This window comes from Choloepus didactylus, chromosome 1 (genome assembly GCF_015220235.1).
Source record: "Choloepus didactylus isolate mChoDid1 chromosome 1, mChoDid1.pri, whole genome shotgun sequence".
Taxonomy (NCBI): domain Eukaryota; kingdom Metazoa; phylum Chordata; class Mammalia; order Pilosa; family Megalonychidae; genus Choloepus; species Choloepus didactylus.
In genome coordinates this window covers 92,139,029-92,154,720 of record NC_051307.1, presented here as the reverse complement: position 1 = coordinate 92,154,720, position 15,692 = coordinate 92,139,029, and the positions used below count along the sequence as shown (strand labels likewise).

Genomic DNA, 15,692 nt, shown 5'->3' with positions numbered 1-15,692 from the left:
AAAACTAAAGTTATATACCAAAAAAAAAAACAAAAACAAAAGAAAAACAGAATACAATAGTGCTGGCATTTATAATCCATATTGTTACCTTTACCAGAGGTCTTCATTTCTTTATGCCCCTTCAGTCCACTGTCTAGTGTCTTTTCCTTTCAGTATGAAGGACACCATTTAACATTGCTTGTAGGGCAGATCTAGTGGTAACAGATTCCCATCTGGGACTGTCCTAATCTCTCCCTCACTTTTGAAAAACAGCCTCACTGGATATAAAATTCTTGGTTGGCAATTATTTTCCAGCAGTACTTTAAATATTCTGTCCCACTGTCTTCTTGGCTTCAATAGTTCTGATGAGAAATCAGCATTTAATCTTATTGAGACTCCCCTGTACATAACACATGACCTCTCTTGCAGCTTTCAGAACTCTTCCCTTGTCCTTGTCCTTCCACAATTTGACTACTATGTGTCTAGGCATGATTCTCTTTGAGTTTAAACTCTTTGTGGTCCATTGGGCCTCTTGAATGTGCATATTCATGTCTTTTGTTATATTTTGAAATTTTCTGCTATCATTTATTTGTATTCCTTCTGCCCCTTTCTCTTTTTCTTCTCCTTTCAGGATTCCTGTAATGTGTATATTAGTATGCTTGACAGTGTGCCACAGGTCTCTTAGGTTCTGTTTGCTTTTTTAAAAAATCTTTTCCTTTCATTTTCTCAGCCTGAATCATTTCAGTTGTCTTGTCTTTGAGTTCACTGATTCTTTCTTCTGCCGGCTCTCATCTGCTGTTGAATCCCTCTAGAGCATTTTTCATTTCAGTTATTGTGGCCTTCAATTCCAGGATTTCTGTTTAGTTCCTTGTTAAAATTTCATTCTCTTTATTGCAATTCCCGTATTGTTCATTCATAGTTTTCCTGATATCCTTTACTTCTTTTTCTGTGTTTTTTTCTATCTCCTTGAGAATATCAAGGATCAGTTTTTAAAAGTCTTTGTGCTGTATTTTCAATGTTTGGTCTTCTTTGTCAGTGGTCTGGATTTTTATCTTAGTCCTTTGAATGGGCCATCATTTCCTGTGTCTTTGTTTTATAATGTTTTATTGCATACTGTACGTTTTAGTATTTTAATGTGTTAACTCTGGGATTTCGTCCCTGAGCTGTCTATTCCTTAAGTTTGTGTCCAGCTGGTGATATTACAGAGATTTTCTTGAGTGCCAGGAGCTAACATTAACAGACACCCACAAAAAAACATCTTTCATGCTTTTTGCAAATTTGCCCTGCTTTGACTGGTACTCTCCCTCAGAGTTTAGCCTTCCTATCAAGAAGATGAACTTGAGGTACATGGGAGGTGCATAGTCCTCTCCCTCTTTACTGAGCCTGCATTTTGTCCTGGACTTGTGCTTTCTGGTGGCCTTAGGAATTCCCCGGTTTAATTCAAATAACTCCTTACTTCCTGTGAAATAGACTTTCTTTCCCTTCCTCCTGGTGCTTTGTTATATGACTCTATATAGGTGATCCTTTGCCCCAAGCTGCTTTGACCTAATTGTTTCTTAAATTGCTATAGCTGTGAGCAAGTTGCTTCTCCAAGAAGGGCAATTCCTGAGTAGGGCAAGCTAGAGAGGGGTTTCCTGGTTCAGCCTTTCAGGCTAGATTGGCATTGACACACAGTCACCCCAGTATTTGCATAGATGTGGCTCTGCTCTCTCCGGAACAGGGGCAGGGACCCACGAAGGGAGAGCAGGCTAGATCACACTGCAGTGGGGAGGATCATGGGAAGGGTTAGCAAAGGTGCCTTGAGTGTCTGTTTTTAAAGCTGCATTTTCTTGATTCAACACTTGACCAGTTACTAAATTCCTTTAGCTGCTTTCTGGGATGTTGAGGAAGATGGCTCTACGAGTTTTTGCTAATTATTCTAGGATTCTATGTGGTATAGCACCCTGGAGCATCTTACACTGCCATCTTGGTCGACTGGAGGCCTCCTTTATAGCTTTTTACTGTGTGATTTGGATAAATTACACCTTCCTCTGCCTCCTTTGCCTCATATGGAAAATGAGGATAATAAGAGAATTTCTGACTTTGTTCTAGAAATACGTGAATTAATGCAGGAAAAGCGCATGGAGCAGCGTTTGGCACATACATAGTAAATATTCAATCATTTGCTATTTTTACTTATTTTTCTTTACAAAAATGGGATCATATTTTAAATTTTATTTTGCTTTAATTCAACAATACCTCTAGAACAACTTTCTTTATCCTTCTATAACATAATTTTTAATGATCACTTACTACCCTTTTATAGATGTACCGTAACTGATGTTATTGATTGCCTGCTGTAGGTTTTTTTGGTTAATTTCTTCTTCTTTTTTTTTTCTCTGTCTTATTGTAAACATGCTGTAATGAACATCCGTGCAGTTATTTGTGAGTATTTTCTCAGGGTAAATTCAATGAAAATGAAATGATGGCATCACACATATTTACATTACTAAGTCTTTAGTAATATTGCTAAAGTAAAACAAGTCCTTTGCGTATTTTACCAGAAGTAGTGCATGTTCCACCTGCTGCCTCCAAGGTAGGTGGCCAGCTATCACCCTTACCACCCTAAAAGGGCTCTAGTGAAGTGTGTCTTCCCAATACTCCAACTTGACTTTCCTCCCTCACTTTCCTTTCTGGGCCTGCCCAGATGCCACAGATTCAGGTACTCTTTCCTGAGCCCCATGTTTATCTCTTTCTGTCATTTTCATCATTTAGTTCACTCAACTTAAAATGTCATCCTATACTGTATTGTTGCTTCATCGTTTCTTCCACTGGACTGTGAGAATAATTAATGTGGGAGTAAAAGAAAGGTGAAATGATTCTACTTGAATCCATTTCTTTACCAACATACCTGCTCATGGTGTCTTTTCCGAAGGTTTGTTTTTCTTTTTAGAAGCCAGCACGTTCTCACTGATCCATTTTCTTATTGTTTTAGCTGCTGTAAGGAACCACTGGCCAGAAAGTAACACTGAGCCCCACATAGAAAACATCACCTTTTATCAGGACCGAGTGAACCTTTCGGCAGTGACCTCCAAAGAAGACGTGATGATTCAGACCCCTAGAAAGAGCCAGGCTTCTTCCAGTGCTCCAGGAGACTTTACTCCACTAACTGGAACTGTAGATGTTGGAGGACGAAACAACTCTCAAAGTGGAACAAATTTCACCATTTCTCCTGTCAGGCATTCACCTGAGACACCAACAGCTCTGACTTCCCAGAGCAACATCTCAGGTGAGATTTTGCAGTGATGCTCATTTTATCATGTACGTCTAGTCATGGAAAACAAAGTCTCCAACCTTCCCCCACTCCATTCTCAACGACTGTGCCCAACCAAGGGGCCTGGGCTGTGAGTGGGTCAGGCCTGTGGCTTAGGCTCCATTTGTGACATGCTGTGGTTGACTGAGTTGTCAATACAGACCAGACAAGGATGCAGATTTATTGAAAGGCCTGACCAGTGCCTTGCAATGTATGTTCCACGGCCAGTCTGAATCCAGGGATACTGCCACACACTAAGATCTCAGAAGTACCAGGTCTGACGGTATGGGTGGCTGGGAAAGGCAGCCAGGCTTAGGTTTTGTTTGTGTTGATGTGGCTCGAATGGTTTTCTTGCTAATATCTGCACAGCTAGGTGGTTTGCCAGTTTTAGCCAAAAGTTCCAAGAAGAAGCTGGGGCTCAATGGGCAATATTTGATTGAGGAAGAGAAAACAAAGAAACTAGTACTGATTAGTTACCTGCTGTATACCAACAGGTCTGTTCTTTCAGCCACCACACAAAGCCTGCAAGGTTGTATTATTCTCATTTTAGGGAATTGAAAACTGAAGCTTAGAGAAGTTAATTAACCCAAGCTGTATAGGTCAACAGCTACCGGCTTTCAGAGCTGGAATTTGAGCCTGTGTGTGTGTATCTGAGCAAGGAGAGAGGGGTATCTGAGGAGTAGGAAACCTGGAAAATGTGAGTGAATTACAGAGGAGAGAAAGAAGTGCGGCCTTTTTGTGGGACAGCAAAGCCAGCAGGCTCCCTCGGGGGAAGACGTAGGACGCACACTGAGGAGAGAAGCAGGTGTGTGGACAGGGTCAGGGACAATCTTGGAGGACTTTGCAAACCTGCCCATGTAGATTTGACGTGGTGGTAAGAGTCTGAACAAGGGAGTGAAGTGATTAAAGTGATTTGGGGGAGGATTCTCCAGGCAGGCATGAAACAGGCTCTTTGGGGAAAGGAATCCGGAGTTGGTGGGACCACCCAGGCACGAGGTGCTGAGATGTGGCCTTGTGGCAGGAGGGGTGGAGAGGACAGAATTGGTAAAGAGATTCCACAAAGGAAAATTGATAGGACTTATAATGGCCTCAATGATTCATGCCCTTGTGACAGGAGGTCTGGGTGGGGGGCTCTAATTCTGTAAAGAATACATAGGAAAGTATTTTGTGTTCCATCCTCGAATGATGGATACAGAGCTTAGAAACTCTGCACATGATGCTGCCTGGTTTCACTGGGCATCCAGATATTGGAAATTTTGTTTATGTTGAATTCAAGTAAACCCTGGGACCAGCCTCATGGAATGTGGATGGTGAGGCATGATGATCAGACGTTGATCTCTGATTCCGTATTGTTTGTTCTTTATTCAGTGCTCCCCTTACCTGACAATTTTGCCACAAAATGCAAAGTCTTTGTTTTTGAGATCTAAAAACAATCTTTGTCTTGGTTTGTGATCTCTCTTTCAGGAGTTCATTTTTCTTAGAATGAATAATTGCCCCTAATTTCTGCCCACCTCTACACATTTGATAGAGGTTAGGGTTGATCTCAATAACGATTGGGATGTCTGCTGGTAGAATTTTAATTGTTGCTGTCTGGTTTCAGCCTTCGAAGGGCTTCACCTGTCATCCAGCAGTTCAGAGTCAGAAGAAAGAATTACTGCTTCTCAAAGGGAGAGTGGGACATCCTGGGGCTCACTGGCAAGGGGGAAGGGTCTGCCAGAAGAAGTGACTGTGCACACCCAAGTGGCCGCCACGTCTTTCTCACATCAGTCTTTTCTTTCTGCTTCGGCCGTGGGAGAGCAGACCATGCTCTCCAGGGTGAGAGATTCTTCAGAACCTGGGCTCTTCTCTCAGCATTTTTCCAGGACGCCAGCTAACTCTCCTCCCTTAGATCATCCTTCGTGTGAGTACTTATATCCCTAGCTTAACACTGAAATCATTCAGAATACAAATAAGTAAATGTGTGCAGCTGGCAAGCTACGTATCTGAAAACGGGCCGAGAGGAAAAGACATAAAGCAAATGCCATTACTGTAATGCCAAGTATTGGGGGTAAAAGGGCTACCTGCATGATTTATCCAATTATTGAAGTTCATCTTAAAATATGTTTTCTTTAACTGTGTTAGGAGGAAAATAATAGTTGGTTTGGTGGGTACCCTAGGTCTTTCTGTCCACCAGCCTCCTGCCCCACCCTGACATACACACACATACTACACAACAAAGACTAGGTGTTGCTGATGTAGATTCTTAACACGAGGCTGCGTGTTGGGGAGAATGAAATGGTGACTATTGTAGCATTTGATTGAGAATTAGACTTATTTCATTACTGCACAAATGCAAAGAAAAATTGCAAAAAAAAACCTGGATATATATTTTTCTAGACACCGTCTTGAAAATAAAATACCTAATGCAGGTGATTGCAAGCTTGATATTAGTAACTGCAGCTGGAGCATACTCTTCGCCCTCTCTGCCAGTTCAGTCCTGCTTATCATTTATGTTTCAGCTTAGGTGTTCCGTTTCCATGAAGCCTTTCTCCAACCCCTCTGATCCCTAGTGATTTAAAGACTGTGCTATAAACTTTGTGACACCAGGTTATCTAATGCCTTGTCTGCCCAGATAGATTGTAGTGCTCTTGAGGACACAGGCTGTGTCTGTACATCTCATACATTTCCCACCACCTCAGAACAAGGTACAGTTGATGAGTACTGGGGATTAGCATGGGCAGAGTACTCCCATGGGCACATCCAGCCAAGGGTCCAAGAGAATGTTAGAAACCCTGCCCTTCTTGTCTCTTCCCTGGGATTTTATCCAGAGTCTGTGTGAGCTGCTCGTGTTTTCATCCTCATGCTGGACCAGGACAGAGAGGGTTGGAAATGTTTTGGGAAATAGAGGTTAGGGTGCATTAGAGATTGTCATTTCAAATTTTTATAGGTCAGAGGTTTTTACAAGTGTTTTGCAAGACTAGGAGTTTGAGTTTATGTCATCAAAACCAAAACTGAACCCAGAGCTTCTTTTTGTAATGCCTATTTTTAAAGCAGCCAATTCCTCTTCTGTATATCCTATATACAGTTTCCTGCTGACTGGGTATGGATATAATTTATAACTAACGTTTTTAGGAGATTGCTTTTTAAGATTATTCATATATATTGGTTGGATGAGATAAAAGCTATGATCCTTTCCAGCTCCAAAGTTCTGTGGTTTAGTGATTTACATCCAAGTTTACTAAATAGTGGAAAGGAAGCATTTTCTAGGAAGCACCATTTTGAATCTGGTCAGGGCCATTTAATATTTATAATTTAAATCCAACCTACTACTATGGTATATTTGAAAATCAGCCTATGTTTTCAACTTTACTGGATTTTACTGTATGTTCACTTATATTTTTCAACATTAGAAACCTAATTGGCCCTCACATTCTTTAGGCTTGGTCCTTTTTGAATCTTGTACTTTTAACTTTTGGAGTATTCCACCATTTCTTTCATATTCCTTGAATCTTTTACTGAGCATTTCTCTTCTTTCTTAGTGAACTGTGTGTTCTGTTCTACGTGGAGTCCTGCCTCCCTCTTAGATACTTGGAGAGGACTTTAAATTCAGCAAGGGTATAGCCAAGGATCCAGGAATGTCTGAATCCAGCCTGCCAACCTCCCCCCCTCCCACGTGGGGATTCCAGAGGAGACATGCATGAGGAACTGCAACTGAATGGAAAAGAGTTCTGCTTCGTTTTAAACCTGCTAACCCCCTAAACAGAGCTCTGGTATACTTCCTACCACTCCTGAAATCTAAATCTTGAGATGTTACTCCCCTTTTCTGATTGCATGATATGGGAGCTATGGGCACGTGAGTGAGATGCTGAGAAAGAGCTGGCAGGACGTGCCAAAGGCAGAGCTGGAGCCGACCTGGTCCAGCCAACCAGCGCTAAGGAAGAAGGGATGTGCAGAGGGAGTGCAAGGCTGGCTGGTGCCTTGGGCACTTGGCTGCTTCATCTACTAGTAATTGTGACCCCGTGGAAGTCCTAGCACTTAGACCAGTCGGATCCGTCTTGGTCCTCTCTTGGTGAGTGCTGGGTTGGTGAGCTAGGAGCCTGGCACCAGGAGGGTGGTGCTAAGAAACAAGTTCCTTCTTTGTGATGGGGGGGATTAGACCAGATGCTCTTCTAATTTCAGCATCTGTTATTCCAAACACACTCAGCCTTTGTATTCTGGGCCTCCTTACACCTCCTCACTCTGCTACACAGAACCATGCATAATTCCTTCCAGGACTGCGGTAGCCATGAGTTGTATGCTTCCCAAAATCAATTGTATGCCTTACAGTATTAAGGCAGGTACAGAGTCAGGCAATTAAAACATGTTTTTAAAAGGGATTGAAAACCATTTGAAGTTATTATTTTTCTGTTTCTGTCTTTCTGTACTTTCCAGATTTCTATAATGAGAACTGTGCTATTTGATCATTAGGGGAAAAAAGTAAATAATGCAACAGGCAGGAAAAAAGCTCTCTTCTGAAGAAGCGAAGAGATATGTGCATGTTGAATTGTGTGAGAGCAGGCTACATTTGGGCACTAAATTTAGTACTGAGCTTCCTGGAAACAAGGGCACAAAGGGAAACTGGGTGGGGCATGTGATTGTTCTCAGATAAACTAGGCACACAATTTTGTCCATAGGCATAGGTGGTTTGTGGGCAGCAAAGTCTAAGAGGACTATTTATATAAGGAACATTGAGGATCATAATGGAAAATGCCCTCAATTGCTATTTGGTGGAAATTGTGCTAAAGTGCTTTAAGAGGTGATACCTTTTATAGATTCTCAAAAGGAGCAAGGGGTGTCTTAATGGATCTCAAATGAAGAAAGTATTTCTGTGAGTAGCTGAGCTAATGTGGTCCTGCTTTGTGGTGATTTTACCTTGTAAAGGAAGAGAGCATAAAAAACCCCAGAAGATTACAGATTTAGCCTATCGTTCTCAAGTATCAGCTGCTTCAGCTATACTTTTGGCAAGTTCTGGATAGCAGTGAAGTCAAGACTGAGCATTCTGATGCATACCCAAGTTTCTAATGCTTTGGGTTGTGATAGGAGAGTGACCCATATACTTTTACCAGATAAGCAGGCATTCTTTCCACCTCCTTTTATAAAGATTAGGGAAATTGGCTTGTTTCCACTCCCAAGTGGATGGTCTTCCCATTTTTGAAAGGCTACTTCAAGGATAGAAATGATCAAGGAAGGACAATTATTGAACATCAATAATGTTGGCTTTGTGATTAGAAACATGGGAAAGATCCCCTTAGATTTATTTAGTAGGCATTCACTTACTAGTAAAAGTGGTGATTGTTGATGAATTTGACCAAACATTATTAAGTGGCACCAACTCTTCAGAAGTATTCATATCCATTCCATAGCTTTGCTGTGAGGATTAAATGGGATTATATAAAATACTTTGCACAATGCCTGGCACATCTCAATTGGTCAATACATGGTAGCTTTTAGTAAAGCTGATAATGATGAGATGATGAAGCAATGTTCTGCAGAGTCCTCAGGGTCAGGGAATACATAGCCATTTTCCTTCTGTGGCTTTCAGCATTTGTAACTTTGTGACTGTATTTCCATGGTCACTGATTTGTTAAAATCGCCAGAGGTGAACAGATGTGGACAATTTTGGCCTAGTCCAACATAGCAGCTACTGTGTGTTTTGTTTTTTTGTTTTTGTTTATATATTTCCATTGAATTTTTATACTTGGCAGTTTATTTTGAAAACCTTTTCTGATATATATCCAAATGAATTTGAAATTACAGTTATCTCAAAGTATACAGAAATTACATATATTCTCTTTTAAAAGAAACATTAATGAAAGAACATTTAACATATTACTTATAGTCTTCAACATAATAGAATTCTCTTTTTCCAGCTTTTTAAACTATTTTTCCCCATCTAAGCCAATATGTAATATTTGATATTTGGGTTACATATACATATAAAACAGATACATTTGTCAAAGTGAGCTAAGATGAAATGGCATACCTTGTCCTTTCTGGATATGATTAAATTTTCAGAGGCAAAGTGGTCCAAATGGGAGCAAAAAGCTGACTTCCTCATGAAATAAACTAGATAAACAAAAATTAAGAATAATGCTAAATATTTATTCCCTAAATCATTCTTTCCTATCCTTCTAACATACAACTGTCTTCTCTGGGTATGTGTGAATCAAAATGCTTCCAATCAAGATTGTGGACTCTTAAAACTAGGGGTATCTAATTCAATAAAAGACCCTGGAATAAAAAGAGTGGTAGTATAGGTGAATAGAGGACATTTTTCCATCAAGTTATACATATTGGTAATAAAGAGGCAGATTATTTGAAAGTCTCAGTGGGCTCAGATATTGACTTAGGTGTGAGAGTGATGTTTTAATTACTTATTAAGATCATAATTAAGCATATTAGAATGCTAGCCATCACTGGATTACTACCGTACGGTTAAACACTGGAAAGAAATGATTATTACAAAACACACACACAACATGGTATTTTGTGGTTCTGCTGTTTTGTTTGTTCCACTGTTTTTGTAACTGGGGCAAGATAAGCGGTCCAACTTGTTTAAGAACATTTAATGTACCCCATAAACTGTCTGAATCAAAGATTTTTACTAATTCTTCTGCCAAACACAACATTGATTTCCATCTACAATTATTTTTAAGATAAGAAACAATAAGTCAATTGAAAAAGAAGTTGTGGTCTTGAGCTATGAAACATACTTTTAACACACTGACTGAAAATCCTAGAGCATCACTGTACAGATGTTAATCATTGTTGGCCTTCAGCAATGGATGGATGCAGCTTTACTGTGACTTCTCCAAAAATGCTTTGCAGCATCTGACACACTACTGGTCCACAGTCTCAAAGTCAGAGTCATTCCCATAATAGGGATCTATAATAATAAGTTGTTTTTGTGGATCATAGCTGTCAAGAAGTTCAATTTTTGCTTTGCAGTTTTTAAATTCACTACCTTTTCTATGCAAATCTCCCAGATTGCTTTATCATACATAGTATAGAATAAAATGTGGCCAAGTCTTCTTTGGTAACCTGCTGGGCTACGTGATTCATAGGAATATCATGCTTCTTCATGTTATTTTGCCCTCGATAATCAGGAGGGTTTCCTCTCTCATATGTGGATGCTGAGACACTGTCTATCCTCCAATTATCTGAAATGTTTTGATCAGTTACAAGTTTTCTGAAAACTGCTTCTGCAGTGGGTGATCGACAAATGTTACCCAAACATACAAACAGCACCGACTTGGGCAGCCGCTCTGCCATCTTCTTAGGAGCAAAGAGAGGCAGAGAGTGAAATGCCACTGTGTTTTGATGAGACCTTGAATGAATGAAATGATGCCACGTACGGGGAATAAGAGATCCAGCAATCTGATGAGGCTGTAATTTGGTAGATGTAGAAGATAATTCTAATGAAGTTAGGCCCGAGAAGCAAAGTGGTTGAGAGTGGATTTAGGGCATATCTTTATTATGCCTTCCTTTTTTTTATGCTAAAGAGTTTGTTGTTCGTTTTGTTTTTTGCTTTTAAGTAGGGATGGGTTTGGGTGGCTTGGGACTCTACTTTTGTGTCCAAGTCTTTCTGTTCTTTTCTTTCAGTTACTAAATTATGAATGCCTGAATCTTTATTTTGTCCTCATTAAGGTGCAGTGACCAGAGCTGTAGGCTATGTTCTAGGTATAAGAGTAAGATGAAACTTTTAGGTCCTTGTGCTCTCTCTCTCTAACTGTATGCAATATATATTTGTGCTTTGGGTCACAACTGCACATAGGCTTGGTTTTCAAGAAAGTTTATAATGACAATTTCCTTCTTCACTTTTCTGGTAAATAATTAGCAGCTTGAAGCCTTTCATTATACAGGTATAGAGTGCTTTTTAGTATTTTTCCCTTAAAAAGAAAAAACAAACCCTCTTTTTTTGCCTTCGAATCTTGCCTGCCATGTTTCTGCCCACTCACTAAGCTTTCCTGCTGTTTATTCCTGGTTTATGAGCTAAGTGTCCTTTGGAATGAGGATTTTAATATACCCTTCAGGAAGTCAGTTCTCAGGATGTCCCTTTGCAGCAGACTGTAAGTAGCAGACTGTACATTTTGACCAACTGTACATCATCTAATTCTCAAGGCTTTTGTCAGTTATTTGAGGGCTGCCATCCATTTCATTAGGTGTAGAAAAGCTGTTTCCAGCCTGGAGTCCTTGATCTCCTGGAGGCCTATTGGCATAGTATGTAGGTTTGAGAGCTGGTCTCCAAAGCTAATGAGGCTAACAAAATAATGAGGTCTGTTTGCTTTTGGATGCAATTAAATCAAATTATTGGTGGTAATAATGAGTATCTCCTGCTGATCAGAGGTTCTTTTACTTAATAAAGGCAATTTGGTTGATAGTCTTTTCAAGACCTAAGATTTATGGTGGCCATGAGGTAGGGGAAAATAAAGAGCTCTTGATGGTAACAAGGCTGGGGAATTATTGTTCTAGGCCAGTAGTGTTCCAACTGTGTCCTGTAGAGCCCTAGGCCTCCTCAGTGGTGACCTGGGGCCCCAGCACCCTGGGATGGCCCCACTTTTGTTCATTTTATGTATTGGATTTTGATGTATACTTTTTAAAGCAATTTTATTGAGATATGTTCACACAAAATACAGTCCTCCAAAGTGTACAGTTAGTTGTTCACAGTATCGTCATATAGTTGCACATTCATCACCACAATCAATCTTTGAACATTTTCATTGCTCCAAAAAATGAAATAAAAATTAAAATAAAAAAGAACATCCAAAATATCCCATTCCCCTCCTCCCCCCATTGTTCATTTACTTTTTCATAATACAGTTTTATTGAGATATATTCACACACCCTACAGTTATCCACAGTGTACTATCAGTTATTCACAGCACCATCATATATTTGTGCATTCATCACCAGAATCAATTTTTGAAACTTTTCTTTCTTTACTCCAAAATAAAAATAAAAGCAAAAAAAAGAACACCTAAATCTTTCCATCCCCTCCATCCCACCCTATTCTTCATCTAATTTTTGTCTCCATTTTTCCACCCATCCATCCATACACTGGATAAAGGAATGCGAGCCACAAGGTTTCACAATCACACAGTCACACTGTGCAAGTCACATAGTTATACGATCGTCTTCAAGAATCAAGGTCACTGGGTTGCAGTTCAACGGCTTCAGGTATTTCCCTCTAGCCATTCCAACACACTAAAAACTAAAAGGTGATATCTATATAGCACATAAGAATACCCTCCAGAGTGACCTCCTGACTCCATTTGAGATCTCTCAGCCACTGGAACCTTATTTTGTTTCATCTCTCTTCCCCCATTTGGTCAAGAAGATCCTCTCAATCCCACAGTTCTGGGTCCAGGCTCATCTCCAGGAGTCATTTCCCATGTTACCAGGGGGATTCACACCCTTGGGAGTCATGTCCCACATAGGGGGGAGGGTAGTGAGTTCACCTGCCAAGTGGGATGCATGCTAGTATTTGAACCAAAAGGTTCCACTGCTAAAACAAAAGAAAACAAAACAACAAAAACTTGTACCTTATCATAATTGCCTGTCCTTTTAAGCTATAATATAGAACTCTGGAGTAGACGTTTTCCCCTTCCTCTGTAAAAACCAAGGCAAATAATGTATGGAGTCTTTCTCCTATCTACCATCTACTAGGGTTCAGCATAAGCTTTTCTTTAAGACAAATGACTTCACTCCTTCTATAAGAATTCGAGCTAGCAAGGAGAGAGTGAATGAATGTGTCCTGGTTGCATAGGTGTGTGTAAACATACATGGAAGTTTATATCTATATTAGGTTCACAAGCCCTAGATCTGTCTACCAAAATGTAGTTGTTCTGGTTTGCTAATGCTGCTATTATGCAAAATACCAGAAAAGGATTGGCTTTTATAAAGGGGGTTTATTTGGTTACAAATTTACAGTCTGAAGGCCATGAAAATGTCCAAATTAAGGCATCACCCTGAGTATACCTTCACTGAAGAATGGCCAGTGGCATCCAGAAAACCTCTGTTAGCTGGGAAGGCATGTGGCTGGTGTTTGCTGATCCTTTGCTCCCAGGTTACATTTCAGCTCCTCTCTCAGTTCTTGTGCGTTCTTGGTTCTTTCTTCTAGTATGCTTCTCTCTAAGCATCTGCGGGTGTTCTCTTAGTTTCTCCCAGGCAAACTCTGGACTAGCAAAAGTCTGCTTTCAACGGTTGTCTCCAAAATATCTCTCTCAGCTGCAGCACCGAGCTCCTTCTGTTTGAGCTCTTATAGGGCTCCGGTGATTTAATTAAGACCCACACTGAATGGGCGGGTAACACCTCCATGGAAATAATCTAATCAAAGGTATTAGAGTGAGTCACATCTCCATGGAAACACTCAATCAAGAGGTCACACCCTAATCAGAAAGATTAATATATCTGGCCCCACAAGGTTGCATTAAAGAATATGGCTTTTTCTGGAGGACATAATATATATATACTGGCACAGTAGTCAACATTATTTTTACCTGGATGCATCCCTGATTTTCTTAAACCTTGAGTGTTGAAACATGTTTTCTTCTGTTTCAGCTTCTGAAAGTATGAAGGAGCTGGACAATGCCACTGCTGTCAGTAGCCCCTTGATCAGTGAGACAGAGAGTGAGCCTGTTGCCACCACGTTCACTGACGGTGGCCCAGGGATGAGCCAATCTTTGGCCATGAGTCTGGGATCTATAAACAAGATAGACAGATTCACTGAGGACTCCGAAATTGCTACCACTTCAGCACCAGTCCACTCTTCACCGTCTATAGAGGAACTGAAAGGGAACAGTAGCATAATCAAGAATCCAGGGGATGGGGAATTCACTGAGCCATCAACAGAAAATGGATTTGGACTTACATCCTCAGAGAGCTCAACGGAATTTTTGCAAAATGATTCCCCAAGTAAGTGTGCAATCTTTACTTGAGCTATTAGGGACATTTTTAAGTAGTTGGGTATTCTTAAGGGGTTGCTTCAAGACCATTTGCCATCTCTGAAAGAAAAGTGTGTTCTTAGATACCACCAACTCCTTTGCCAGTGATAACCTCATTATCACCTTTTGATTTTCATCCTTCTGAGAACATTGTTGGAGAGGAATCGTTCCTCCCACTCTTTTATAGATGAGGAAACTAAGGCTCAGAGGAGTGAAGTAATGTGTGTGGCCATTTGGCTCACTCACAGCAGATCTTAGACCCAGCCTCAGGGCTCTTGCCATCGATTTCATCTTCTTTTCCCTCTACAGCATCACAGCTGGCACTCTCTAAAACTAGCTACAGCTATTTTGTATACAGATCGTCTTTATAGACAGATAAGATGTGCAGATATAAATATATTCCCCAAATGCATACTCATTATGGTTGCTTTGGAATTAGGATAATCTTTATTAATATTAGATCTATTTTAGAAAAGTGCTTCTGACTCTGCACCATATTCATGCATGCCATATTTGTTGGATGCAATGACACACTTACTGCCTTGACTGCTTTTTATGGGAAAGAGAACAAACACTCAAGCCTGGAAGTTACTGTGCATCTTTGCACTTCATATTTTGATGTTACTGACATTGGAGAGTTTTGAAGTCATTATTTAGACTATGAAAATACATGTCAGGTCATACATGTATTGAATACTATACAAGGTTTCTTAGCATAGGGGATATTTTCTTAGAGAGGAATCGTTTTTCAGTTGTTGAGGGATCTCTTTCACATCCATGTAATGGCACTTTTTTCCTGTGACACCTTACAGCCTTTGGAGGACATCAGCTTGCCAGCAGCTCTGATGCAGAAAATGGAAGTTCTGCTTCCCAGATGGAGGCTGTGTCTGTGTCAGTCCCATACATCAGAGGTGGAGAGAGCACAGCACACTGGTCCTTGACCAACAGCAAGACATTTGCAGATGTGACAGGAAACTCTACTTCATATCCTGAAGTTGTGAACTCTTCAGTCTTGACCCAGTTTCCCTACTCAGGTCAACAGTCCAAAGGAAGTAACACAGCCTTGGATGATAGGAATTACTCTGAGCCATCCACAGTGTCTTTGCCTATGTCTTCCTCGGAAAGCCTGGATTCCTCAGCGTCACGTGGAGAACGTTCAAGTGAGTTTTCATTTCACAAAACTGTACCACATGGGGGGAGGGGAAACGTATTAGGACCATGCTTTAATGAAATAACTCCCTTGGGCACTCTCAGTTGCATTTTTCCCATCATTCTTCTAGATAGTTGATACAGATAAACTGTGACTCCCTAGTTTTTCTGGTACATCGCCAATGTGCTGCTGTCACCCCCTCTCCCACACACAGTTCGAGGACTTCTCTGCCCACATCCTCGCACTCCTTGTAGCCCTGCCTCAATCCCAGAACTTCTGGAAGGTGAAAATCAGAGCTTCTCCTGAGTGG

At 40.6% G+C, this 15,692-nt stretch overlaps 1 protein-coding gene and 1 pseudogene across 4 annotated transcripts in view; one reads left to right on the top strand and one right to left on the bottom strand.

Annotated features, from left to right (window-relative positions):
• Positions 1-15,692, top strand: part of HEG1 (heart development protein with EGF like domains 1) — a 92,010-nt gene that overhangs the window by 27,915 nt on the left and 48,403 nt on the right. For 3 of the 4 annotated variants that reach the window (XM_037837339.1, XM_037837345.1, XM_037837343.1), the window contains exons 2-5: positions 2,954-3,247; positions 4,872-5,171; positions 13,850-14,203; positions 15,045-15,392. In XM_037837339.1, the coding sequence (XP_037693267.1) occupies positions 2,954-3,247; positions 4,872-5,171; positions 13,850-14,203; positions 15,045-15,392 (1,296 nt within the window). The remainder of the gene's footprint in view (positions 1-2,953; positions 3,248-4,871; positions 5,172-13,849; positions 14,204-15,044; positions 15,393-15,692) is intronic. The other variant, XM_037837340.1, reaches the window with a different exon arrangement.
• Positions 10,087-10,561, bottom strand: LOC119509791 (annotated as a pseudogene).